Source organism: Rhinolophus hipposideros (assembly GCF_964194185.1).
Source record: "Rhinolophus hipposideros genome assembly, chromosome: 8".
NCBI lineage: Eukaryota > Metazoa > Chordata > Mammalia > Chiroptera > Rhinolophidae > Rhinolophus > Rhinolophus hipposideros.
This window is the reverse complement of record NC_138054.1, coordinates 11,847,434-11,873,852: the sequence shown is the minus strand read 5'-3', so window position 1 is coordinate 11,873,852 and position 26,419 is coordinate 11,847,434. Positions and strand designations below refer to the sequence as shown.

The 26,419-nt window shown below is 41.0% G+C and overlaps 2 protein-coding genes across 2 annotated transcripts in view; one reads left to right on the top strand and one right to left on the bottom strand.

Annotated features, from left to right (window-relative positions):
* Positions 1-6,837, bottom strand: part of SYCP2L (synaptonemal complex protein 2 like) — a gene marked incomplete at both ends in the record, with an annotated part of 80,215 nt that extends 73,378 nt beyond the window's left edge. Inside the window, 3 exons of the mRNA XM_081056446.1 lie at positions 5,030-5,153; positions 5,460-5,597; positions 6,721-6,837. Coding sequence (XP_080912572.1) covers positions 5,030-5,153; positions 5,460-5,597; positions 6,721-6,837 — 379 coding nt within the window. The remainder of the gene's footprint in view (positions 1-5,029; positions 5,154-5,459; positions 5,598-6,720) is intronic.
* A 6,214-nt stretch (positions 6,838-13,051) lies between these two features.
* GCM2 (glial cells missing transcription factor 2) lies at positions 13,052-20,324 on the top strand (the record flags this gene model as incomplete). The annotated part of the gene is made up of 5 exons (XM_081055826.1): positions 13,052-13,141; positions 16,579-16,831; positions 16,965-17,077; positions 18,311-18,436; positions 19,392-20,324. 5 exons carry the CDS (start codon positions 13,052-13,054, stop codon positions 20,322-20,324), a joined length of 1,515 nt encoding a protein of 504 aa, XP_080911952.1.
* Positions 20,325-26,419: the final 6,095 nt, after the last annotated feature.

The following is a 26,419-nucleotide window of genomic DNA, read 5'->3' as shown; positions in this document are numbered from 1 at the left end:
CGGATTGCAGAGAGGTGAATGCCGTCAGTGAGAATATAGTGATATGACTCCCCTACTTATGGCTCAGTGCGTGTTCCTTTTTGGCCTCACCATGTCCTGCGTTCTTATGTGGGGAGGGGGACCAGAGACCCTGCCTGACACCCTGCATGACACATGGCATAGTCGGCAGGATACGGTGCTGGCCAAAGCTTTCCGAAGGGCAGTGGAGCAGTTTGTGCGTATGAACACTCAGTCTCAGGAAGACCAGGAGGAGCAGCTGCCGGAGAGCTGGACTCCCGTGGAGGGGTGGGAAGACGTGGACGGTTCTCCAACCAGCAGAGGCCGGAGAAAGCGAAGGTCGTTGCGGTCCTGTGAGCTGGGAAGTTCTTGCTGAGGCAGCCCGGCTACAGGACTTGTAGTCCCAGGAGAAAACGCTTGCTGAGTCCTCAGTGGGAGATGAGGGTGAGGTCAAGGTCATCGGTCACCCCCAGGACAGCCCTGGCGAATGACTATGGACTACGGGGAATTGCCTTCTATCCCTGATTTAATGGACAGCTTGACTATTTGTTTAGGAACATACCACCATGTAGTGGAACTGGTGGATGTTTGCTTTTGTGTCTTGACTGGCCGCCATTGAGAATGTAAGCACCTTGACTGTGAGTCGCTGTTGTTCCAGCACGGTACCCTGAGAGGCCCAGGAGAGTGGCAGTGCCCTGAGAGCCCTGGTTGAGCCCAGGAAGTCTGGCTGTGCCCAAAGAGAGTGGCAGTGTCCTGAGAGCCCTGGCTGAGCCCAGGAAGTCTGGCTGTGTCCAGAGAGAGTGGCAGTGCCCTGAGAGCCCTGGCTGTGTACAGGAAGTCTGGCTGTGTCCAGAGAGAGTGGCAGTGCCCTGAGAAACCCTGGCTGTGCTCGGGGAGACTGCTGGTACCCTAAGAAGCCCAGGAAGTCTGGCTATGCCAAGAAGGACTGGTGGTGCCCTGAGAAACCCTGGCTGTGCTCAGAGAGCCTGGCTATGTCCAGGATATTGCATTCACCTCCAGGCTCCTCGTACAGGGCCCCTCGTGGGAGACGCTTATCGCGTAGATTATGAGGCGAGACCCTGTAGGGGTGGAGTGTGGGGACAAAGTTCCAGAAAGCAGTTTCCAGGCTCTCAGCCTCACATAGAAAGGTACTGGCTCAGGTCGTAAATGGCCATCAACTGTGATTGGATGGCCATCAGTTGTGGCTAGTTGGCCATCAGCTGTAACCAGTGAGCCATTGGCCACTAATATAACTGCCAAGGCTACGCTAGCAGAAAGAATGGGGGCTAGCAAGAGCAGATTGAAGAGAGGCGAATGCTGCCGGTGAGAATTAGTGATATGACTCTCCTACTTATGGCTCCGTGGGTGTTCCTTTTTGGCCTCACCATGTCCTGCGTTCTTATGTGAGGAGCGGGACCAGAGACCCCGCCTGACACCCTACACGACAATAAGCTATCAAAGGAGATGCAGAATTTGGAATGTGCTCCAGAAGTAGAAGTAGTACAATAAATCTGCCTAAGTCTGGCTACCTTTCTTTGGCCAAAAGCTGCCAGCTAATTGGAGATTCTCCTTTTCTATAGGAACATATATCCAAGTTCATATTAAGTTGCTAGGATTGGTATGATTTAAAATAAACTTCTGTCAACCCTCCTACAACATATTTATTCAATAAAGCAAAGGCCATCTTTGGACCAATTTTGCTCAGACTGGTTACTCTTAAAACAAAAAGAAAAAAATCCTTCGTGCACAGTTAAATCATCACTTAAATATGAAGTTAGTAACATGAGTTCGTGATAAACAATGCTTAACAGGAGCACAAACTTGGAAACTGTCCAATTTGGAGCCAAGAACCCAAGGTACCCCAGCCGAAGACCATGAACAAGCCCATCAGTTCTCACCTTTGGCTGCACATTAGGAAAACGGAGGGAGCTCTGAAACACCCCGATGCCCGGGACCCATCGCAGACCCAGTAAATCAGAATCTCTGCTGATGGGACCCAGGCAGTGCTTATTAAAGCTCTCCAGGTGATTCTAATGTACAGAAGGTTGAAAGCCACTACTACGTTGCAAGTAATGTTTCCTTTATCTCAAATCAGACAAATGTTTGCATTAGATTGAATCATCCACTTCCTGAAGCAAACTTTTCTCTGACAATCCAAGGGAAGAAATATCCCTTGCTCTTTGAATCCAAGGTCCATAAGTTTATAGTAGAACTCACTGCTAAGGTGACAATTTCTCCCTCTATTCATACTCAAAATTCTGTGGTTTTAAATACATTTCTGTCGCCATTCCATTTATTCCCCCAAATCCTCTCTCCCTCGCAGCCCACCAAAATATATTGGTTGAGTACAGATACAGAGAAGCGAAGGAAATGCTATATTTAATTAAAACTTGGTACTAGAAAACACTCCTGAACTCATTTATATGCCATGACCACAAATGGTCTAATAGATTCACCTGCACCAAGCTGTGTCAGTACCAGAAGCCAGACGAAATATTTGTTTACAAATACAATAGCTACTACTCATTATGTATATGGCACAGGACCAGTTGCTTAATCCTCCTGGATTTTAATACAGGACTAAATATATTCCTTTCTGTAGGAAATTCTTATTCTATGGAGAATAATATCCCAGTACAGTTTTTGTTGACGTGCAAACACAATTGGCTTTAGAAGTACAGAATCTAAGAACAATGCTGGTGTATCACATGCCCTGACTTCAGCTTGTACTACAGGGCAACAATAATCAAAACAGCATGGTATTGGCAGAAAACAGACACGACCAATGGAATAGAATTGAGAACCCAGAAATAAAACCACATAAATATGGACAGATAATTTTTGACAAAGAAGCCAAAAACATACAATAGAGAAAAGACAACCTCTTCAATAAATGGTGCTGGGAGAATTGGAAAGCCACATGCAAAAAAACAAAACTAGACTGCTGTCTGTCACCATGTACCAAAATTAACTGAAAATGGATCAAAGACATAAACATAAGACCTGACACAATAAACTGCATAGAAGAAAACATAGGTACTAAACTTATGGACCTTGGATTCAAAGAGCATTTTATGAATTTGACTCCAAAGGCACGGGAAGTAAAAGCTAAAATAAATGAATGGGACTATATCAAACTAAAAAGCTTCTGCACAGCAAAAGAAACCATCGACAAAATAAAAAGGCAACCAACCGAATGGGAAAATATTTTTGCAAACGCCTCTGATAAGGGGCTAATATCCAAAATGTATAAGGAACTCATACAACTCAACAACAAAAAAACAAACAATTCAATTTAAAAAAATGGGCAGAGGACCTGAGACATTTCTCCAAAGAGGACATACAGATGGCAAATAGACATATGAAAAAATGCTCAACATCACTAATCATCAGAGAAATGCAAATAAAAACCACAATGAGATATCACCTCACCCCAGTCAGAATGGCTATCATCAACAAGACAAATAGTCATAAGTGTTGGAGAGGCTGTGGAGAAAAAGGAACCCGCATCCACTGTTGGTGGGAATGCAGGCTTGTGCAGCCGCTATGGAAGGCAGTGTGGAGGTTCCTCAAGAAATTACGAATAGAATTACCATATGACCTAGCAATCGCTCTCCTGGGTATCTACCCAAAAAATCTGAAAACATTTATCCATAAAGACACGTGTGCTCCAATGTTCATTGCAGCTTTATTTATTGTGGTCAAGACATGGAAACAACCAAAGTGTCCTTCAATAGATGATTAGATAAAGATTATACATATGTGTGTGTGTGTGTGTGTATATATACATATATATATATATATATATATATATATATATACATATCATGATGATACACACACACACACACACAAAATTGAATACTATTCTGCCATAAGAAAAGACGAAATGTCATTTGCAACAACATGGATGGATCTTGAAATTATTATGCTAAGTGAAATAAATCAGACAGAAAAAGTAGATTACCAAATGATTGATATGTGGTATATAAAACTGAAAACAACAAAGGAACAAGACAAAGAAATGAAGAAACAAAAACTCATAGACACAGACAATAGTTTAGTGGTTACCAGAGGGTAAGGGTGGTGGGGGGTGGGAGATGAGGGTAAAATGGATCAAATATATGGTGATGGAAGGAGAACTGACTATGGGTGGTGAACACACAATGGGATTTACAGATGATGTAATACAAAACCGTACAACTGAAATCTATGTAACTTTATTAATAGTTGTCACCCCAATAAACTTTAATTTTATAAAAAGTATATAATCTAGTATCCTATCCACATTGATAATATAAATCTATTCGTCTTGACCAAAACTTACGTGAAATAACAGTATATGCTTTCGAATGTGTCTAAATTATGGTTATGAAATTTCCATAAATAAATAAATCTTCTCAGGGCTGCAAAATCTCATCATAAAAAGGGAACTGCAGCAAGAGATTTGGTAGACACTGCTTTGCTTCCAGATACCATTACAAAGGCACTCACAATGTTAACTTCTGGTTAATTAAAAAATAGAGTTTCATAATTGGGGTGACTTAGAATATGCAAAAAATGTTTTTATGATTTGATTTTTCTGATTTAACTCGGGTTTTAGAAAGTTGGAAAAGTGGGCTATGGCAAGGGGAAGTATTTGGTACCTATCTAGGTCCGATCTTGTTACTAATGTCTATTAAAATACTATAGAGCCTTTTTTGGGGAAATAGTTTACTCCCTACTCATCTCATATTCCTAAGTCAAATTCACTAATAAAAACATGTGATCATGTTTTTGCATTGGCTTGTCAAGGGGAGAAAGGGATTGTGTCTGACTCATGCCTGTACACTCCCAAAGTGCCCTGTCCAGCATATATGTCAGGAAACATATGTTGAACTCAATTTTTGATTAGATATGGGCAATAAGCATTGTTACCAATTCCTTTTCAAATTTGATTTCAAAGGAACAGAAATACCAAACTTAACTAGATAACTGAAGCCACTCTAGTTCCTTAAGTTACCCAAAGCCATACAAAATTACAATGTGACACTTATCTTTGGGATCAGTCCCTGCTGAATTAGCAAAGGCTCATCTTCTTTGAGGCCATCGATGAAGAATTGCTGAATACATTTCAGCAACAATGAAACATACTGAAATTCATTTCTATCCAGTTCCTAGGTATGAGACCACACTAAGTCAAAAGCCTTACAATGAAAGTTGTTAAGAGAGTAAATCCTAAGAGTTCTCATCACAAGAAAAACATATATATTTTAAAATTTTCTTTTATTTTGTATCTATATGAAATGATGGATATTAACTAAACTTACTGTGGCAATCATTTCACTATATATGTCAAATAACTATCCTGTACAACTTAAACTTACAGAGTGCTATATGTCAATTCTATCCCAATAAGAAAGCTTTATAAATTATAACTACACATTGGTATTCTGGTCAGAAAACAAAACAAAACCACTTGCCTTATTTATTGATTTGTTGAGATGGTATAATACAAGATGATTATATTTTTGAGGAACATGGCTCACTTTCTGTTGAAAATATTCTTTTATTGTCTGAAGTCCTTTATCATGGAATGCATCAATAATAAGTGCTTGAAGCTGGAAAGTTGATAGTTTGCATATTACTTTTTTCTCCCCCCAAAAAACATTTATGTCACAGTAACATTTCTAACTGTCATTATCAATAATTCAGTGGGGGAAATAATAGCAAATAAATATAAAATAGAGGTATATCTTGAACAGTAAATAATCATGTAGCCAGTGACTGAGCTTGTTGGCGTCCGACAGTACAGGCACACCTTGGAGATATTATGGGTTCATTTTCAGACCACCACAATAAAGCGAGCATTGCAATAAAGTGAGTCGTAATCTTTTTGCTGGTGGAGGTCTTGCCTTCAGTTTGTTAAAAAAATGCAACACCTGCGAAGTGCAATAAAGCGAAGCACACTAAAACAAGGTGTGCCTGTAGCTTGCAAAATGTGGTTTCTGGGCCACCAGCAGCATGGCCATCACCTGGGACTTGTTAGAAATCAGGAATTCTGGAGGTGGGACCCTCCAGGTGATTCGCACCCATGCTCAAGTTTGAGAACCACTGACTTAGGGCAACTGCACTTCAATTACAGGTGTCCGTGGGTAAAGAGCCTTTATCCGTAGTAATGTTAGAAATTCTAAACACTAAAAAATTCAAATCTATTGTCACTCATTAAGTGACATGAATGCTCATAAAAGAAGAAAATGAATCCAACGCTAATAACTACAGATAATGCTGATAAATATGCCAATTGCCATAATGAATAAAACTGATCTTTTCTGCCTGAACATTAGCCAAGACATACTTCTAAATATACATACTTGAATAACACAGTCGCTTAAATGTCTGTACTATAAAGACAAGATTTTTTATGTTTAAAAATCCAATCCAATCCTACAGGCTAAATTACAATATACAATTTTATTTTAATAATGATGCATTGGTATACAACCCCAAATTCCACTTTTTTCTTAGTACTGATTTAAATGGGGAGACAGCATTTGAAACTAAACATTTAAAAGAATATTTTCTTTTTTAAATTACCACATAGGGAACCACTCAGTGCCAAGTGTGTTAAGTGTTCTGCAGATGTTCTCATTTAATCTTCACCAACACCCTGACAGGTCAGAATCTTTATCTGGGGGTAATAATAGCAAGGCTGGGAAAGGTTAAGAATTTGCATGCAATTACCCAGCTGAGATTCTCTAACTCAGAAGCTCGACCTTCTGTCTGCTTGAAACTCTGCCTGGTTTCTCTGCACTCAGAATAAATCCAAACCCTTTGCCGTGGTCTTGCAGGGCTCTGCATGATTTGATCTCTGTCAGCTTCCTCTGCCTGGCTTCCCTGCTAATAAGTCCTAGAATGGGCCCTGCTCTTCCTTGCCTCAGGGCCTTTGCACTGGCTGTCCGATGCCTAGACTGCTTCTCCCCACCACTTTCCACCTGGGTCCCTGTCACTCCTCAGATCTCAGCTTCAGTATCACCTTTTCAGGTAAGTCTTCCAGGACTTTGTCTAAAGCGAGCCAACTGCCTCCCTCCACCTCCAACTATTCTCCATCACAATAACCTGTTCCTTTTCTTCCTATTACTTTCCTTTGGTTGGTAACCTGCCTCTTAGGCCCACTGCCAGACTGTAGATCCGCTAAGGCACAAATTGTGTCCATTTTGTTCAGTACTGCCAACCTACATCTAGAATAGCGCCTGCCTGGCACAAAATAGCTTAGACTAGGATACTGGTAGGATAGGCAAAGGTAAAATTGACAAGACATGGTGATAAATGAGATGTGGGAGATCAGGGAAGGAGAGGAAGCAAAGAAGATTTCTCTGCCTCTGGCTTGAACAACTGGAGGAACAATTGTTGAGCTGATAGCCCAGGGAACACAGAACTAGACAGGGCACACACAACAAAGACAAAATTAACTTCTTTACATAGAAAGCATCCTGAGCCATTCCACTTCCATCATCTTCCATAACAGACTGCAAAGGGCCTTCCTTTTCCTGTGTACAATAAAAAGATGTGGTTTTTTTAAAACAATTTTTTAAAACAATTTTTATTTTTTAAGAAATGCATTTCAAGTTTTAAAAATAAAACAAGAAACAAAGCTTCATATTTCTCCTAAACAAACACTTTTGTTTGCTCATGCCCTTGATTATAAGTCTAAGATACTACTTAAAAAAAAAAAAGTTATCCAGATTTCCCTAGCATTGTCTATGACAAATACAATCACAAGAAGCAAACATCACTGTAATAAACAACCACACAAAATAGGTAAATTTAAACTATAATGTCAACTATAAAATAAAAAAGCTTTGAATTAATGAAGCTTTTAGAATAAGCGCTTGTAAAATAGTTTTTAAAGGTGCATTTGAGGCCCAGTCATGAGTTTAAACTATGTATGTCTGACTTAACATTAATTTTAAATGACTCTGGGACTTATACCGAAACTTCAAGGATCAAATATCAACCACCACAAGAGAATTTACAGAACAACACATTTTCTTCGAGAAGTTATCCCTGGGTCTACCATCCTGGTTTTCACAACACATTATGCTATGTCAAATAACAGCTTCTCATCTGCTCATTTCATCCCAACAATTAATTTAATTAAATTAATTAAAAAGTGTAATACACAATAAAATTTCGATTTCTTCTAAAGAAGGTTTTATTTTTCAATTTTTTAAATTTTCAATTAGAGTTGACATTCATTATATTAGTTTCAGGTGTACAGCATAGTGGTTAGATGTTTATATAACCTACGAAGTGATCCCCCTATAGCACCCACCTGACACCACACATAATTATTACAATATTATTGACTATATTCTCTAGCTGTATAAATTTTTTATAAATCTAGCTTGGGCTAACAGTACTACTTCTACATGCAGTTGGCCAAAATCCTTAAACGCTAGCATATTTTACAATGTTACAGTCGTTATTAATAAATATGAAAATTAGGGTGAATTCAAAAACCCAGACTGACTTTTTTTTTCACCAGCAGTGTATTCAATTAAAGCGATGCTTAAAAACAGGACTGGCGGTGTCAATCCATGACCCACCACGGGTTATGGCGTTTTAATGATTATCATTTGACTGGGAGGGCTAACTGAAATCACAGCACTTGGAACCACAAATCTGGCGCCCGGGGGGGTGAACGTCACTGCACCAAGTACGCAGCAAGGGGAAAACGGGCTGGGTAAATAAACATCCGAAGCAACTTGAAAAGAACCATCTTACTGCCTTCCAAACATTAAATTCTTCAGTTTCTCCTTCCCCGAGAGCGTTATAAGCATGGGACCAGAGGTTTCTCCCCTGCCTCGTAGTGTCACTGAAAGCTCACAATAAACTCCAAGCAAACCTAAGAACGTGGGAACGCTCAAAGGACCCCCGAAGGGATCGTCCCCCGGCACCCGGGGATGGTGGCCCGCGAAGCAGCTCTGCGCCCAGAGCCGGATGGACCGCGCGCCCTCGCGCCCCCCCTTGAGCCGTGCAGAGGAGGTCCGAGCTAAATGGGTGCCCGGGTCCTCCCAAAGTCACTTACCGCCTGCATCCCGAGGCGGCGGGCCGGGCGCCACGCACCTGCGCCCGGCTCAGCTTCCCGAGATTCCTCCTGGGAGGCGCTGTCCCGAGCGCTGGGGAAACCACGGTTCTTGGATTCCAATCTTAGACAGGAAGTCTAATTGATGAACCCGCCCCTGAATACTAGATGCCGGCATTTGACGCGCAAGATGCGCTAGCAAGTAACTAGCAGTCCTGGTCAGGCCATCTGGGCGCGCGCGCGCGCACACACACCTTAAGAGAAAGATTACTCAAAGAATGTGAACTAAGTCATTTAAACATTATTTGTGTGCAAAATTCTACAATGATAGGCCTCCCCTTTGCGTTTACAGCAGACATTCGTTTGCATCCAAGCAAAACATAATAAATCTCAGCTAGTCGACCCAGGACTGTGCACACAGTTCCAGCCCATTCGAAATGATACGTATTTTTAAAGCTCTTCATATCCGTTTTCTGGCAAATATGATGTAAATATACTTACGTTAATTTACCTATTTTAATCCCAACCTAGCAAATTCAAAGCCTTCTTCCTTACTTTTGAATTAATGGGCTTTTACGATATCAAAATAGTAATCAAGGAAAAGCCAGCTGTGAATATAGAGTTCTAAATCAGTGCAAATATTATTGCAGGAAAAAATTGAAGGATAGTAATAATAACCTAAATACAGTTTAAATGCATTTTCTTTTAGTGACCATAATAATACAATAACACATGTAATATATTAAATTATTAATATTAAATTGTAAAACTTTATAATCCATTATTTTCAGACGTTTGGGGAAAATATATCCTTCCAAGCTATATGGTTGTTAGTGCATTCAAATTTTCAGGAGAAATTAAAGATAATATAATAGACAACACCACCATTTATTTTTATTTTGTTATATTTTCACTTTGATTCGTTTATTTTACTAACATCTTTTATCGAGCAAATTTTTAGGGCAATTTGGAATACATATATAAATTCTTCTCAAACTAAATATGGTGCAGACTCTATTACATTTCTTTGGACACCATAATCCATTTAGAGAAAAGTATATGATTAATTTATTTGGTTTTAACATTAAAAATTGCATTTATTTGTGTTTTTGAAGGATAAGGACTCCCTAGGAACATCCCAAAATTATAAAGACAAGAAATATTCTAACAGGGTTTACAAGACCAGAAATTAATTTCTATGCATTCTCAGAGGTGATTTTAAATTATTTTTAAAGTTATATTTAAAACATTTTAGGGGTGGCAGGTTAGTTCAGTTGATTAGAATGTGGTGCTGGTAACACCAAGGTTGCCAGTTCGATCCGCGCTGTGAGCTGCGCCCTCCTTTAAACACACACACACACACACACACACACACACACACTTTTAATGTATATGTTGTTAAATTATCACAATCAGCGACATGTAAAAAACATTTTGATGTACATATTATGTTAAACTATCACAATTAACGACATCGATTTGTAAAAAAAAGTGTTAATTATTTTAACGTTTGAAAGACAAAACAAACCATATATTAATAAAAAGCAACCGAATGACTGAAGTTCCAGGAACCTACTGCAGTCAGTTAATACGATGAAAATCTGTGGATGAAACTAGTGGGTGAAGACTGGACACTCATTCCTTTACTCCCAGACCTTCGTGGTGACTAAGAGAATGATTTTAATTGGAAACCCTGACCGACACGACCTTTCAGGATATGAGAACTTTGAAGCAGAGGAGGCTGGGGGATGAACATGTCACTTTCTTCTGCTTGGACATTTCGCTTCTGCTTGGGAGGAGAATCCCAGATTGAAACTAGAGAAAGAAGAAAATTTGTGGAACTGCCCAAAACTGCGATATCCCCTCACGGGAGTTCTCCGCTGACCTGCTACCAATGATTGGCTGGCCGCGCCGAAGAGCACTTCATTATTAGATGAACTTTTTTAAAATTAATTTTTAGTTTTCAATTACAGTTGACATTCAATATTATTTTATATTAGTTTCAGGTGTACAGCATAGTAGTTAAACTTGTATATAATTTACAAAGTGATCGCCCATAAGTCCCCACCTGGCTCTGTACATAGTTATTACATTATTGACTATATTCCCTATGCTGTACTTTATATTCCCAGTATCTGTTTTATAACTACCAATTTGTACTTCTTAATCCTTTCACCTTTTCCACCCAGCTCCTCAGCCTCCCTCCCATCTGGCAACTTTTCTGACAAGCCTGACTGTGCCCTGGACCAGTCAGGTAAGGGAGGTGAGAGTACCCGGGGCGGGGCGTAGACCGTTGTTCAGCACAGGTTGTGGGTTTACATCTCATCAGCTTTTTCCGCCTGTCACCAAAGGAAAAGATTAATCCTGCAGGAGGTGCTGGCCTACGCGCCCTCCCCGCCGGGTCCCGCGCGGCCTGTCCGTGCGACCCGCGCGCGCTTGGCGAGGCCAAGGTCTAGGGCGCCCCAGTCTCGGGGTTTGGAGGTACGTAGGTTCGGAGCATGCGCCTGCAACACTGCTCGGCCTTGCGGGAGCAGCTCCTCTCTGACTAGAGCTGGGAACCCCAGCGTGCCGCCTGCAAAACAAAACACCGGGAATAAATTCCGGAAACCCATCTTCTCTCGCCGCTCAGCGTGGCAATCAGCGACTTAAGTCACTTCAATCGCATTTTTTATTAGCCGCTCTAAGTCCTGGACTCGCTCTAGTAAGGTGGAAAACAGGTGAAGAAGGCTTGGTCTGGGCCCTGGGGAGCCCTCCGAGTCCTGTGGCCCCTCCCCTAGCTCCTGCAGTCTCTAGAAAGCCTCCCCAGGTGGAATGAGGGTAAACACGATTTTGTCGCGGTATTTCCACAATACCAACACCGCCGATTTTTAAAGGGTCGTGTCAGGTGGATGGCGACTGAGAACCTATCGAGCCCCAATCCTTCGTTCAAGCAAAGAAGGAAACTGAGGCTCAGAGGGAGAGGAGGCGAGAGAGCGCGCTATGCGTTCTGCGGTTGCTCCTGCGCCCGGGCCGCGGAGCTCACCTCCTCCCGCCTCCTCCACCTGCCTCTTAGCTTATCTTCCCCCACCTTCTTCAGGCTCGCTTTCCAGGACTCTTCCCACTAGGCCGGGTCCCTCCGCGGCCCCCGGGAGCTTGGGGGCACGCCCGCGAGCACTCCCTCGAACATCACCCCTCACCCCCAAACAAATAAACAAACAAAAGAGCGCAGACTCCGGGACACTCACGACAGCTACCGCAAAAGCCCGTAGTAGAGGCCCAAAGACGGCCTGCCCCAGCCCGGTGGGCGTGGGTCCTCAGACTTCAGGGCCCACCGTTTCCGCGCTGCCTGGGAATTGAGTATTGGCTCTCAGGGGACTTCGCTCAAAAGCCAGTGTCTCGTATGCTTCCAACGAAGCCCAATCCAAAACCCCAGAGGCGGGGCGAGGTTAGGGGGGGGAAATGAAGTTCAACTTAAATGAGACATTCCAACCTCCACACCCCCACCCACGCCCCTTAACATCTAGTCTCAGTGTTTTGTTACCCCAAGGGCTCAGGTCATCCTCCTGCTCTGTTCCTAGTTCTGTCCTAGAGGGGGCGACCGGCCTAACTGCTGCCTGCAGCGTGGGAGCTGGAGAGAGAGAGAGAGGAAAGGCGGAGCAGGGTCAGGTGTGTCTTTATAAACTTGCAGACAGCGGTCTGGCCCTGATGCTGCTGACTGAGGGCGGACCTTCAGCACCGCGGCCGAGAACAGAGCTCTGCGCCGGTCCTTACCCCGCTTCCGCCGCTTCTGCATTTCCAAATCTCTCTCTCTCTCTCTCTCTCTCTCTCTCTCTCTCTCTCTCTCTCTCTCTCTCTCTCTCTCTCTCTCTCTCTCTCTCTCTCTCTCTCTCTCTCTCTCTCTCTCTCTCAACAAGAGAGAGAGAGAAAAAAAATCACCTTGCACACCTCTAGGTTAGTTTTCTTCCTCTATCCTTCAGGGTCTTTGCAGACCACTAGCGAGGTGGGCAGATGCCCGCGGAAGCGGGGCACACGGCGGACTGCGCGCGCTCCTACGGGATGAAGCTCAGTTGGGACATCAACGATCCGCAGATGCCTCAGGTGCGTGAGGCGTCTTTGGATAATGTGGCATTGTTCATCCAAAGAAGGAGGGATGGCATTCAAGTCCTTGCACAGACTGGACAGACCTCATCCCCAGGCCACACACACACACACACACACACACACACACACACACGGACAATTGGGACAATTGGACAATTGGGACAATTGGGGTTAGAGATATGTCTTCCCTCAGGTCTTTCCTTGCGTTTGTCTAAAAACATACCAAAAGTAGCAGGCTCCACATTCCCAGTTTTCTGGCGGGAACAGGACTCCTTGTTCCTAACTTTCCTTTAACGAAGGTAGAAATCCGGTGATTCTCTCTTTATCCATTCTTTGCAATCCATGAGAAAGGTAGAGGAGAATCTCATCAAATGCAGGTGCACTGCTTCTCCCGCAGTAAAACTGTGAGATACGCCTGTAAATTGTGGTGACCGGAATCTGAAACAAATAGCACCCCTTGGGCAATTCAGACACCCTAGGTAGGCGTCCTGGATGAAGTACAGCTCATAGGCAGCTCCATAGACATGCTAACCAGGCGTAGGTTCCCAGGGAGCCTCCAGAATCTGGATTTTGGAAGTAACTTCTGAACTTTCTAATGACAAGGAAATCACCTTAGGTGAATTTATTTTCTTTCGTTTTGTTTTAATGGAACAAAGTGGTTTGGAGACAAGTCCAAGGAATGAACTGGACAGTTAGGCTTGATCTCATTGGTTTGGGGCAAACACTGAGGAGTGACTTCAAAACGTGTGTATGTGGAGGGAGAGTCAGAGTGGCCTCCTGAGCATTTGCAAAGATAGACTTGCAGCAATGTTGTGGCACAGGAATAAGAGACTTGGCCGTTATTCAGCATCTATGTGTCATATGGGAGTTCAGATGGATAGCCATTCATTAGCAAGATTGGGTAGCCTCACAGCGATCAGAGCTTTCTTTTGGATGTGCATATTTGTTTTAAAGTCTGTCTGCTTTAGAGTCACACTGTAGCATTTTGTGAAACTGGACCTCACTACAGCAAGGACATCTCTTTCTCACTGACTTTGGTCCACATAAATCTTCATGGGGGAAAAAAATCGAATCTTGCATATTAGGAAAGAGACACATCTAACTAATGGAAAGATGGCTTCTCTCGCAAGCATTTTTCTAGACTTCCTATGTAACTGTGGATTATGTTTCCTTTTGGAGACTGGCTCTTAAGCAAGGAAGGTGTGCAGCATCTCAAAAGAGACAGGCACATTAAAGGATAAAAGGAGAACTGGAGAAACTTTGGCTTCTAGCCTTGCTTTGGCTAACTGAGGGAGGAAGAGCTAAACTAGCTGTGTGGCCTGGAGATTGCTCCCGAATATGCCTTAGTCTCAGGCTACTTACCTGTCATCAAGTAGCGGAACTAGTTAACAATCTAGTCTACTATGATGTTCAGTGTGTGCATGCTTGTCTGTGTATGTGGGTGTGTGTGGGTGTGTGTGTGGGGGGAGGATGGGGGTGTGGGGGGGTGTGTGCACTCACATGTGCCAACACATTAGGACAAATGAAACCCAACCCTGGAATCTTCCATTCTTGTTCTAATTTTAAAATACAGTCTCTGTGGCTTTATTTTCAGTGTCACTAGTTTGGTAGCTGGCATGAGACCTAGGGGCCTAGTCTGTACCCCTACAGGCAGTGCTAAAGTAATACTCTCTTCTGGAAAATTGTCAATTTGTTACTAAGGTCCTTAAATTGAAATGTTCACTTTAACAACGAGGATATTAGCATTTAGTATGAACTTATATTTCCTTTCTGACTGACTTGAAGTCAATCTAGTAATTTATGTCAATTCTAATATTTCCAAGAAAAGATAATGCCTGTTAGTAATAATAATGATTTCAACAATATCCCTGTGGTTTTGGAAGCAAAATTGCCCATTTACCTATAACTGTTAGAATATACAATACTCATAATGTATGCAAGTCTGAATTATCCAATTGAGAATACTTTTGCTTTGCAAATGTTGGATCTGGTTTTCCTGGGGGATGGAAGGGAGAGAAGGTGCAAATGTCTTATTACTGTGATAATACTCTTCTGAGCCTCTGTCATACCACTAAAGCCAGTAGGATCTGGCTGCCACAGATCTTGTGTATAAATCCCAGCTATGCCACTGTAAAAGGTTCTCTCTCTAACTTCTACCTCCTTATCTATTAAATAAGAGTAATGATGCCCATGCAAGGTTGCTGTGAGGGTTATACATACTGCGTAATGTGGCTTGATGAGCTAGGCTGTCTCTGTCCCAAATACTCAGTTTTGCATTGTAGTATGAAAATAGCCATAGACAATACAAAGATGGGTGGACATGGCCATATTCCAATACAACTTCATTTACAGATACTGAAATTTGAATTTCCTATAATTTTTATGTGACAAAATATAACTATTTTTTCCCCAACCATTAAAAAATATAAAAATTATTCTTAGCTTGTGAGCCATACTAAAACAAGTGGCAGGCTGGATTTGGCCCACAATCCATAGTTTACCAACCTCTTCCCTAAAGAATACCTGGTAAATAGTAAGTGCTAATTAAAGGATAATTTTATAATAAACTCATATAGAAGAATGACATTGCAGTGTAAATAATGTACAACATGGACCAAGACCACCAAATCTGAAGTAGTAAAGCAGTGCTCAGTGTTTTAGATGTAACTTACTATTGCGGTCATTGGGTCTTTGTAGAGAATAACTATCCATGTTGCTCTGGGGACAGTGCTCAGCAGGGTTTACCTTGATGGTTATGCCCTTCATCACAATGTCTTTGTAAACTTGGAGAGTTAAGTGGGGAGGAGTAAGGAAAGCTGTTCTTGCCTTTCTGATGATGCTCTGGGTGTGACTGACAGGTTGAAGATAAAGCCAAGAGTTTTGAAGAAAACGTGCTGGATTAAAGTACAGGCTCAATTGAATGTCAGAGAGAGAGCATTCCAACCACTTTTTGCCCTCGCATTTTGATACTTGAAAATGTTTTCAATATTTAAACACACAAGAAGTGGTATAACATGGTAGAAAGGAGAGCAGGCTCTGGAATAAAATTGCTAGGGCTCAAATCCTGGAGTTAGGTCTTACTAGCTATGTGACCTTGGGTAAGTCAATTCACCTTTCTGGCCTCCATTTCTTCTTCAATACAATGGAGATAATGATATTACCTATTGTCTGTGTGTCTTAGGAAGTATAGATGAATTGATACATGTCCAGCATTAAGAAGATAAGCACTATATAAACATCAATTAGCCAATTGTCAGAAAGACATCACAGACAGAATGAGTAGCATTTTGTAATGGCATGGTTTCTGAGTTTTACATTTCTGAAGCTAAAAGGAACCAGTTTTTATTGTAAAGTGCTTGGAAAAATGAAAAGCGCAATATGTCTCATTTGGGCTGAATAAACTTGACTGCCCATCCTTTTGTGCACCTATCCAGGAGCCAGCCCACTTCGACCTCTTCTGCGAGTGGCCGGATGGCTACGTGCGCTTCATCTATCGCAGCGACGAGAAGAAGGCGCAGCGCCACCTGAGTGGCTGGGCCATGCGCAACACCAACAACCACAATGGCCACATCCTCAAGAAGTCGTGCCTGGGCGTGGTGGTGTGTGCGCGGGCCTGCGCTCTGCCCGACGGCTCCCGCCTGCAGCTGCGGCCTGCCATCTGCGACAAGGCTCGGCTGAAGCAGCAGAGTGAGGCCACGGGCCTGGGTGGGGGTGGCCCTGCACTCCTGAGTTCCTGCCTCTCAACTAATGTCCCCTTTCTTCCTTCAAAAGGGCCTGGGGCCAAGGCTGTTATTAAAGCTTCTCCCCTCTGGCTTTGCAGAGAAAGCATGCCCCAACTGTCATTCCGCTTTGGAATTGATTCCCTGTCGAGGGCACAGCGGATATCCCGTAACCAACTTCTGGCGGCTTGATGGCAGTGCCATATTTTTTCAGGTAGGCCTGTTGTTGGAGGGAGGGGCACCCACCGTTTGTGATGAATATTGAACGCTGGAGCGAACCAAGTGCTGCTCCGGTGGCCAGGAATAGGTGCGGGGCTCCCAGGGCCTTCCCAGGCTCCAAGGAATTAGACCACCTACTGTGTGCTCTGTAAGGGCATCAGTTAGTGAAGCACGTTATAGTTAGAGTTGATTTAATATAGTGAAAGGACTGTTATATAACCTTTTGAGATGTCTATTATTGATGTGGGTTTCTTAGTTCAAGAATTTTTTCCCTGCAGTTTGAAAACAACAACTTGGGATCTTGAGGAAGACATCACTTGTTTTTAATTTTTATTTTTTTCAATTATAGTTGACATTCAATATTATATTACTTTTAGGTGTACAGGATAGTGATTAGACATTTATATAACTTATAAAGTGATTGCCCCAATAAGTCTAGTTACCCACCTGGTATCATACATAATTACTACAAATATTATCAACTATATTCTCTATGCTGTAACTCACATTCTTGTGTTTATTTTGTAACTACCAATTTGCACTTGTTAATACCTTCACCTTCTTCACCCAACCTCCCAAACCCCTCCCATCTGGCAACCATCAATTTGTTCTCTGTATCTATGACTCCATTTTGTCTGTTTATTTTGGGGTTTTTTTAGAGTCCACTTATAAGTGAAATCATATATTTGTCTTTCTCTATCTGACTTATTTCACTTAGCATGATACTCTCTAGGCCCATCCATGTTGTCGCAAATGGTAAGATTTCATTCTTTTTTATGGCCACGTAATATTCCTTTGTATATACAAAGGTTGCCATAAAAATGTATACACATTATGAGAAAGGAAAAAAATTGCGTTGAAACTGTAATACAATGAAGGACGCTAGCATTAATATTTGATTAATGCCATCTTTTGAGCAAACATCATACTACACATTGCTATGTAATTCAATTCAACTTCGAAAAGGAATATATAGATAACATCTTTTAAAATGTGTATACATTTTTTGGCACCCCCGGTATGCACGACATCTTCTTTATCCACTTGTCTATTGATGAACTAAGGTTGCTTCCATATCTTGGCTGTTATAAACAATTCTGCAGTGAACATAAGGATGCATGTATCTTTTCAAATTAGTGTTTTGGATTTGGAGAAGACATGATTTTTGACCAACATTGCTAGCTTCCTTCAGAGGAACAATCTATGATTCGTTTCCTTTCTAATGCAGGCCAAGGGAGTTCATGATCACCCAAGACCAGAGAGTAAATCAGAGACGGAAGCTAGAAGAAGTTCCAACAAGAGACAAATGGCCTCTTTGTACCAACCTCAGAAAAAGAGAATTCTAGAACCAGAGGTAACGGGGAGCTGACATTACACTGTGGTCTGTGTTTATTTTAATCACAAAAAATACTGGTAATTATGTGAAATATTAATGCCATACATTAAATAGAAAGGTTTGATTATGTGTGGAAATTATATATCTCTAACAAAATGTCATTGAATCAACATTTTAGATAGTGTTTCTAACTTCATCATCATCTTCAAAAAAAAAGCAATCTCCACAGTCAATGATATAGTGAGAATGTGGACTGACATTGTGATTCAAGAGCAATTATCCAATGGTAATAAAGACATATGTGCATGCCAACAATAAACTAACATGTATCCTTTATGTTCTTTATGTTAGTTACATGGAACAGATAAAATTTATTTGGGCAACTTGGTCCAGTCTGGCTTTTCAATCAAAGCATGCCAAGCAGGCAGAGTATTAGTCTGAGGATAAGAGAGACATTGTTTGAACACTTCCTATGTGCCAGGCACATAGGGGCTAATAGTTTCACATATGAAATAGTCACAAAAGACTTAAGTTACTATTATTGAGTCCCACTTTAAAAATTAGGAATCTGAGGCTCACAGAGGTTAAGTACTTTTTTAATTAATGAGGGACACAACAGGATTTGAACCCAAATCTGTGTCAAGCTCCTGAGTCTCAGCTATTATGAACATCATATGGTGGGGGGTTGGCGGGAGAGGTGTGGGGAACAAGACCATCTGCCACTCAAACCCACCCCACCTGGTTACTGTGGACCCACGTCTTCAGCAGTGCGGTATCAGGCCTGAGTAAGCTCAAGCTGTGCAACCCCTGCCCCACGCACCCAAATCATATACCTGAGCAGCAGAGTACTCACAACACAGAACCCACCAATTGGAAGTTTATTTTCATTTGGTTGGTTGGCTACTGTTAACAGGTGAGGTTGTCCCTGCAATTTGTGTTTTATTTACAAATAACAATTTATATTATTTTTTAGGCAGGCCAGGATCAAGACAACAGTGGACATTTCAACAACATTCCTCCCCCAGAAAATCCAGAAGAGTTAGATGTAATTACTGACACTGGCTTCCCTATTCCAGCGCAGCCTTGCTTTGCTTTCCTAAATTCTGATGCTTACAAGGCTACCTGTGACCTAGCCACCTTTCAAGGAGACATAATGCCACCCTTTCAGAAATATCCAAACTCAAGAATTTGTTTGCCTAGGCCCCCTTGCAGCTATGAATTGGCAGGTCCTGGTTATACAAATGTGAACCCATATCCCACCCTTTATAAAGATGCCAGCAATAAGCCTAATGACACAGACTGGGTTCGTCTGAACGCACTACAATATAATGTCAACTCATACTGCACCTTCGAGAGAAGCTGTGATCTCGCCTATAAACAACATGACTGGAAACCAGCTCTTGGAAAACCTGGCCTTGGGGAGAGGACTGACCCTGGACAGTTCCAGGCCACTCACCCTTATTATAACCCAGAGCTTCCCTGCAGGTACCTCACGACTCCCCCCCCAGGTGCTCCAGCCCTACAGACCGTGATCACCACCACCACCAAAGTGTCCTACCAGGCCTACCAACCCCCTGCTCTGAAATATTGTGACAGTGTGCGGGAAGCTAAGAACCTTTCGGGCTGTAACTACACTTCTGAAAACATCCCAATGTCTGTCTATCCGGACTCCTTGGACCTTCCAGCTGTAGTCACCAGGGCAGCCTCTCCAACAGGGTCACTTCCTTTGAAAATTCTAGGAGATGGCAGGCCCATTAGAACCACTTTGGCTTTTCCTCAAGAGTCAGTTCCCTCCAGGACAGACAGAGCAGAGACCTGGGATGTGTGTACATTGGGACTGGGGTCTGCAATCAGTTACTCAGACAGAGTTAGTCCATTCTTCAGCTATGACAATGAGGACTTTTAAACAACAAACCTGGGCACAACAGAGTGGTGGTGTCCATGCAGGCGATGAAACAGGAAATGGCAACTATCTCTAGTTGAGTTGGGACATTTATCTAGTACAGCATTTTAAAACCCACTTCGCTACACAGAATTAGGCCTGGAATGTGACTCTCCCAAATGAACGAGTAAGCAAACTGAAGGCCATGAAGATTAATAAACTAAGTTCATGTGGCTAATTAGCTGGAGTGGAAGTCAAGAATCATGGTGATCACGCTAAGCCTTTTACCATTAGACCATATTCGGGAATGTCACAAATCTTTATTTGGCCCTTAGAGGTTGTCAAATCACTTCAGGAAGAAATCTTTATAATCTTATCTCCTGAGTCATTTCATAAGATTTTTATTTAACATTTACAACCTGTTAACGGAGCTTCAGAAAGTAATTTTGGTCATTTCATCTCCAAAGTATATAGCTACAGCTTTTAAAAAAAAAAATCTATGTATTGCAATGGTAAAATGCAATTATTTTTAAGAGAAATTTGTTTTCCAGTGTTAGCTGAATATCTTTTCTTAACATTGACGAATGTCTTCATAACAGAGGCAGCCTAACTAATGATGATGTGTATTTAATGGATTACTATTGTCCTAAAATATATTTTTTCTGATTAGGTTTCAAAATTAGAATTGAGATGTTTTATTCAAATATAGCTTTAATGTTCCTTTGTGACTTATAAATGTAACTGATAGTGTTGTTCCATTGAATGTAATAAAGAAGTTTTAAAGTAATGTAGCCGATGCTTAAGTTATTTCAAAAGAGAAATAGGAAAAAAAATTGTTCATATTATGACCTGAGAAATAGTTGTTAAATTAAAACATATTGGCTTGCTTAACAGTTTTGTAGTTTAATTAATTAATGGATTGATTGGTTGATTGGTTGGTTGATTGATTGATTGGTTCATACCTTTGACTCCTACTAAGAGAAAAATTGAAGTGGAATAAGCATTGCTAAGACAGTAATTTAGAGTCAGGAGTCTGTTAGGGGAGGGGGGCCTGTGCAGTCTTGTGCCTCAGTTCTCAGATCTGCTACTTGCTAAACATGTTGCTAAACTCAGTTCCAGGCTGAGCCATAAACTTCCTGGAGCAAAAACTGCTGAATGGACACATTTGGACTTTATCTCCTCCCTGCAGTTTTTGCTTCCCTTGTTTGCATATTGGAACTAACCATCCCTGTTAACCTAACCAGCAATCCTTCATTTGCATGAGAGAATTATATTTTGCAGGTTTTGCCTTTATAAACCCTGCCTTTCTTTGTTCTCTCTGGAGCACAATTTAGGTTGATACCTGAATCTATGTCTCCCCAGCTGCCGCTCCTTTTGCTCAAATAAATGCTTTTTATTCTTTATTACTATCTAAATTTAATTTTAGTTGACATCCCCTTCACCCATTTTATCCATCACCCCTCCTCCCCAGCTTTTGGCAACTACCAATCTGTTCTCTGTATATATGAGCTCAAGTCTGTATTTTTTTTTTTTGTTTTTAAGTTTGCACATATAAGTGAGATGATAAGGTATTTGTCTTTCTCTGTCTGACTTAGTTCACTTAGCATAAGGCCCCTAAGGTCCATCTATGTTGTCACAAATAGGAAGGTTTCATTCTCTTATATGGCTGAATAATATTCTATTATATATATCACATTTTCTTTATCACATTATATATATGAATATATAATATATATGAATATATATATATATATATATATATATATATATATATATCACATTTGTATCCATTTGTTACCGTAGCCAAAAAGAACAGGGCCACGGGGAGAAAAGGGGCAGGAAGGGAAGAAGGAAGTGCCAGGAAAACACAGGAGGGAGGAGATGAGATTATTCTTAAGAAAAGGTCCAGCTACCAGACCAGCCAGAACTTGATTTTAGTGTCAGATAGCCGACCTAGAATGCCATCTTGACCCTCACTGTTTCTAATTGTAATGGATTCTAATATTATTAGCATTACAGGGAGGGAAAATCTCCACCCCGCTGTGTCACTGTGACAATTCTGACAAGGGTCAAATAAGGACAAACTTATACCTCCTCCCAACAGGAAGGAGTGGTCAACAAAGACCTGTCTGGGAACACCTACAATGTCACCACCTAAAACTTGAATATTTTGCTTCCTCATTTAGAAAATAATAAATTCCAAGCTATAACCCTATTTGGTGCAGTGGCTATTCTCCCAGTGTGCCCACTCCCACCATTCTGGGAGTGCGCTCTCTTTCCATAAATTCACCATGCTCACCTTGCTTGGCTTTGGCTGCATGGCTTAATTCCTCGCGTACATCCTGGAATTCCTTCCTGTGACGTTTACCAAGAACCCCCATTCTTCAGCAACACATTTACCCATTGGCGAACACTTAGGCTGTTTCCATGGCTTGGCTATTATAAGTAATGCCGCAATAAACCTGGGAGTGCATATATCTTCTCAAATTAGTGTTTTCATTCTCTTCAGATAAATACCCTGAGGTAGAATTGCTGTGTCATATAGTAGTTCTATTATCCATTTTTTGAGTAACCTCCATACTGTTTCCACAGTGGTTTTACCAATTTACATTCCCACCAGCAGTGCACAAGTGTTCCCTTTTTTTCACATCCTCACGAGCATGTCATTTCTTGTCTTTTTGATAATAGCCATTCCTACAGGTGTGAGGTGGTATCTGCCTTGGTGATAGGGTTGTCAGAATTAGCAAATAAACCGGGAGCCCTGTTAAATTAGAATTCAAATAAATAGCAAGTAATTTCTGAGTGTAAGTATATCCCAAATATTGCATGGACATACAAAAATTATTCATTGTGTATCTGAAATTCAAATTTAATGAGTGTTCAGTATTTTATCTGGCACTATTTGGTAAAAATACTATAATGTAATTTCATTCTTCTTCAAAACATGGTAAATGACATTTGATGAACAAAGAGTCTAAAAATGTCTTTTCATAAAAAAATTTGCTGATTTTTTATAAGGAAATAATATTTATTTTAACTATGTAGTCTATTTAATGGGAGAGAATATGTTTTTATCATCCTTTAAAGTATAAACATCATAGATAACTTAATAAAGATTTTTTAAAAGCCAAAAATCACCCTTTAACTTTACTATTTACAAACCACATTGAACAGTCAACCAGATTTCCTAACACTAACCTTTTCAGCTGATAGTCACCCTATTTATACATATTTCTATACCACTTCGTAAAGTAGAAGAGTGTTTTTTTAGCATATATCAGTAATGGATTTTCCATTAATTAGTTCTTCTGATCCTCTCTCAGACAGCTGAGTTACCCACATAACATTGTATTTTACAGGTTGTCTGATGAATCTTTTTAAAGATGAGGCATTCTTGGGCTGGGATGTGGGGAGAAGAGTTTGAAGAAGCCACTCTCTGACCTCAGCCACCTGTGGCTCCCCAGACTCATGTACTAGAAGGGCGCTACTGGGGAAAAAAGGCCACCTGGCTGCCTATGGAGGCCCCTGCCTGCCTATGGAGGCCCCTGCCTGTGGAAAATAAACATTCTCTTTTCTAATGCTTCTTAAGGGTGAGCTTTTAAAAATATCCAATTGAATAAGGCTTCTGCCTAGAGCTAGCCTATTTAATAAACTATATTACTGATTCAGGTTTCCATAAACCACCTGAATTCCTTCTTCTAACCATCTTAAGCACTATGCTTTAAAAGACATTTTCTGGCTATTGCCAAGATGTAGCAATAAAGCCCATCTATTTAAGTGCATTCAGAATTGCAACACCAGAAAGGGACGTGCAGAAATCATTTATTCTTGTCTCTGTCTACAGGCTCTAGTGCTCCTACAGACCCATCCATATCTGCTTTGGATGTTATTATCCTTATTACAAGAATATTACAGTCATCATAGAACTCTAACAGGGGCTTGTAAAACTTTATGTTTTGGTTTTGTGAATCTAAAAAAAAAATCCAAGTTTACCTCAGATAGTGTCTGCAAAAATGACTGAAAAAATTATGACTTGTTCAACAGAATATATTCATTCACCAGCTGTATGCAAAGTGCTCACGATAGGAATTATAGAGAAGCATAATATGGGATCTCTGCCTTCAAGAAATTCCTAGTAAGTGAAAGAAATAAGACATGTGAAATAACATGTTAAATAGCAGGTAAGGCTACATTATCATAAGCATTATAATATTTTTTAAAGTGTTTCTAAGACTCTTTCCTTTCTAATTTTAGAGTGGTTGAAAACATTAAAGCTGTGAATGGTGAATTTGTCTCTGCAGGTGGAGGAGTTGGGCAGAGGAACCTGGTGCCAAAGAAAGGATGAAGGGAAGGGGAAGTCAGAAGAGTCCAACCAGACAGGCAGGGAGGGCGAAGATGAGCCACATTCTCAGGAATATTTTCTTCATCATTAATCTTTTCTTATGAAAAGATTTTCCTCCCTAGAATTTTCTTGTTAAAACGTTCTTCTTTCCGGGCCGGCCCGATGGCTCAGGCGGTTGGAGCTCCTTGCTCCTAAAATTGAAGGTTGCTGGTTCGATTCCCACATGGGCCAGTGGGCTCTCAACAACAGGTTGCCATTTCGACTCCCACAAGAGATGGTGGGCTGTGCCCCTGCAACTAACAATGGCAACTAGACCTGGAGCTGAACTGCGCCTTCCACAACCATGATTAAAAGGACAAATTGACTTGGAAAAAATCCTGGAAGTACACACTGCTCCCCAATAAAGTCCTGGTTCCCCTTCCCCAATAAAATCTTTAAAAAAAAACCAACTCATCATGTACATATTCTTCAAATTAACTCAAAAATCATTTTCTCATGAAATAGTCTTTACGGAAGCATTCTTCATGATATGAATACATTCAATGGCTATATTCATTAATATAAGTATTAATTGATTATAAGTATTTCATAGATTCTTGATTACAAGTATTTCATAGATTCATAAGAATATACTTAAAAGAATGAATACGACATTGTTCCTATTTTTAAAGAATCTAAGTAGACATTATCTATTGTTCATATTCATAATGAACATATTTATGATTATTTATTTAAACAAATATTCAAGCACCTAACATGTGCTAGGCACTGGTATAGATCCTAAAGGCAATGTGGGACAGACCAGGCCTGGTACTTGCTCCCATGGAGCTTATATTCCTTGTGAAAAATATGTTCTCAATCAAGAGGGAAATGTTATGTATATTCCTATGACTAAGAAATATTAGTGAAGACTATAATGTAATACGCTCATTTTCCCCATCTCTGCTGGTCAGTGTTCCTTGTCTTTCCACCAGCAAAAAGACTCCTTTCTACCCAACTCTCTCTGACACAACAGGAGACATTTGAGGCAGAGACAAACTAAATATTCCTCCACATGCTGTGGGGACCAGAAAATGAAAACTAGCATACCAAAGTTTGGGGGAAGTCCTTAAAACTTAGAAGAAAAACCCCATCCCATCCAACAATAATTGCCATAAACTTTATAAATTATTATTTTTAAAAAAACAAACTCAGAGAAATATCCATTTAGGAAATTGGCTTCCAATAAATGTCCTTCACAAAGGAATTTACTCCTTATCATCTTGCAGCTTTGTACTGGACGTCCATTGGTCACCACATGTCAGCTGGTTACCACCACCCCCTATTGAAACTGAGAGACCTGAGAACCATGTTGCAAATAGGAGAAGGGGAGAAAAGGGAGAGAACACTTACGGCTGCCAGTGTTCACTTTGGAAGTAGAGGAAGGCCTCCTGCATTAGACTTGGTCAGAAGGGATATCGACCTGCACCAATACCTTACACAGATATAGTAAAACAGCTCTATTTCCAATTGAACAAGATGAGCCCAGAACATCTTGCAGCACTAGAACATAAGGAAATACTAAACAAACAAACAAACCCAACAACAACCAAAACACCCTACAATGACAGGGGTCCTGTCAAAAGGACACAGAAGTTATCTGAAAGAGTCCCCAATGGCCAAAGCTGGAAAAACTTAATAAAAAAAAAAAAATAGTATTGGATTATAACCCAAAGTATAGGAAAAGATCCATGAGTCCATCCTGATATAAATAAATAATTAAACAAACAAGCAAATG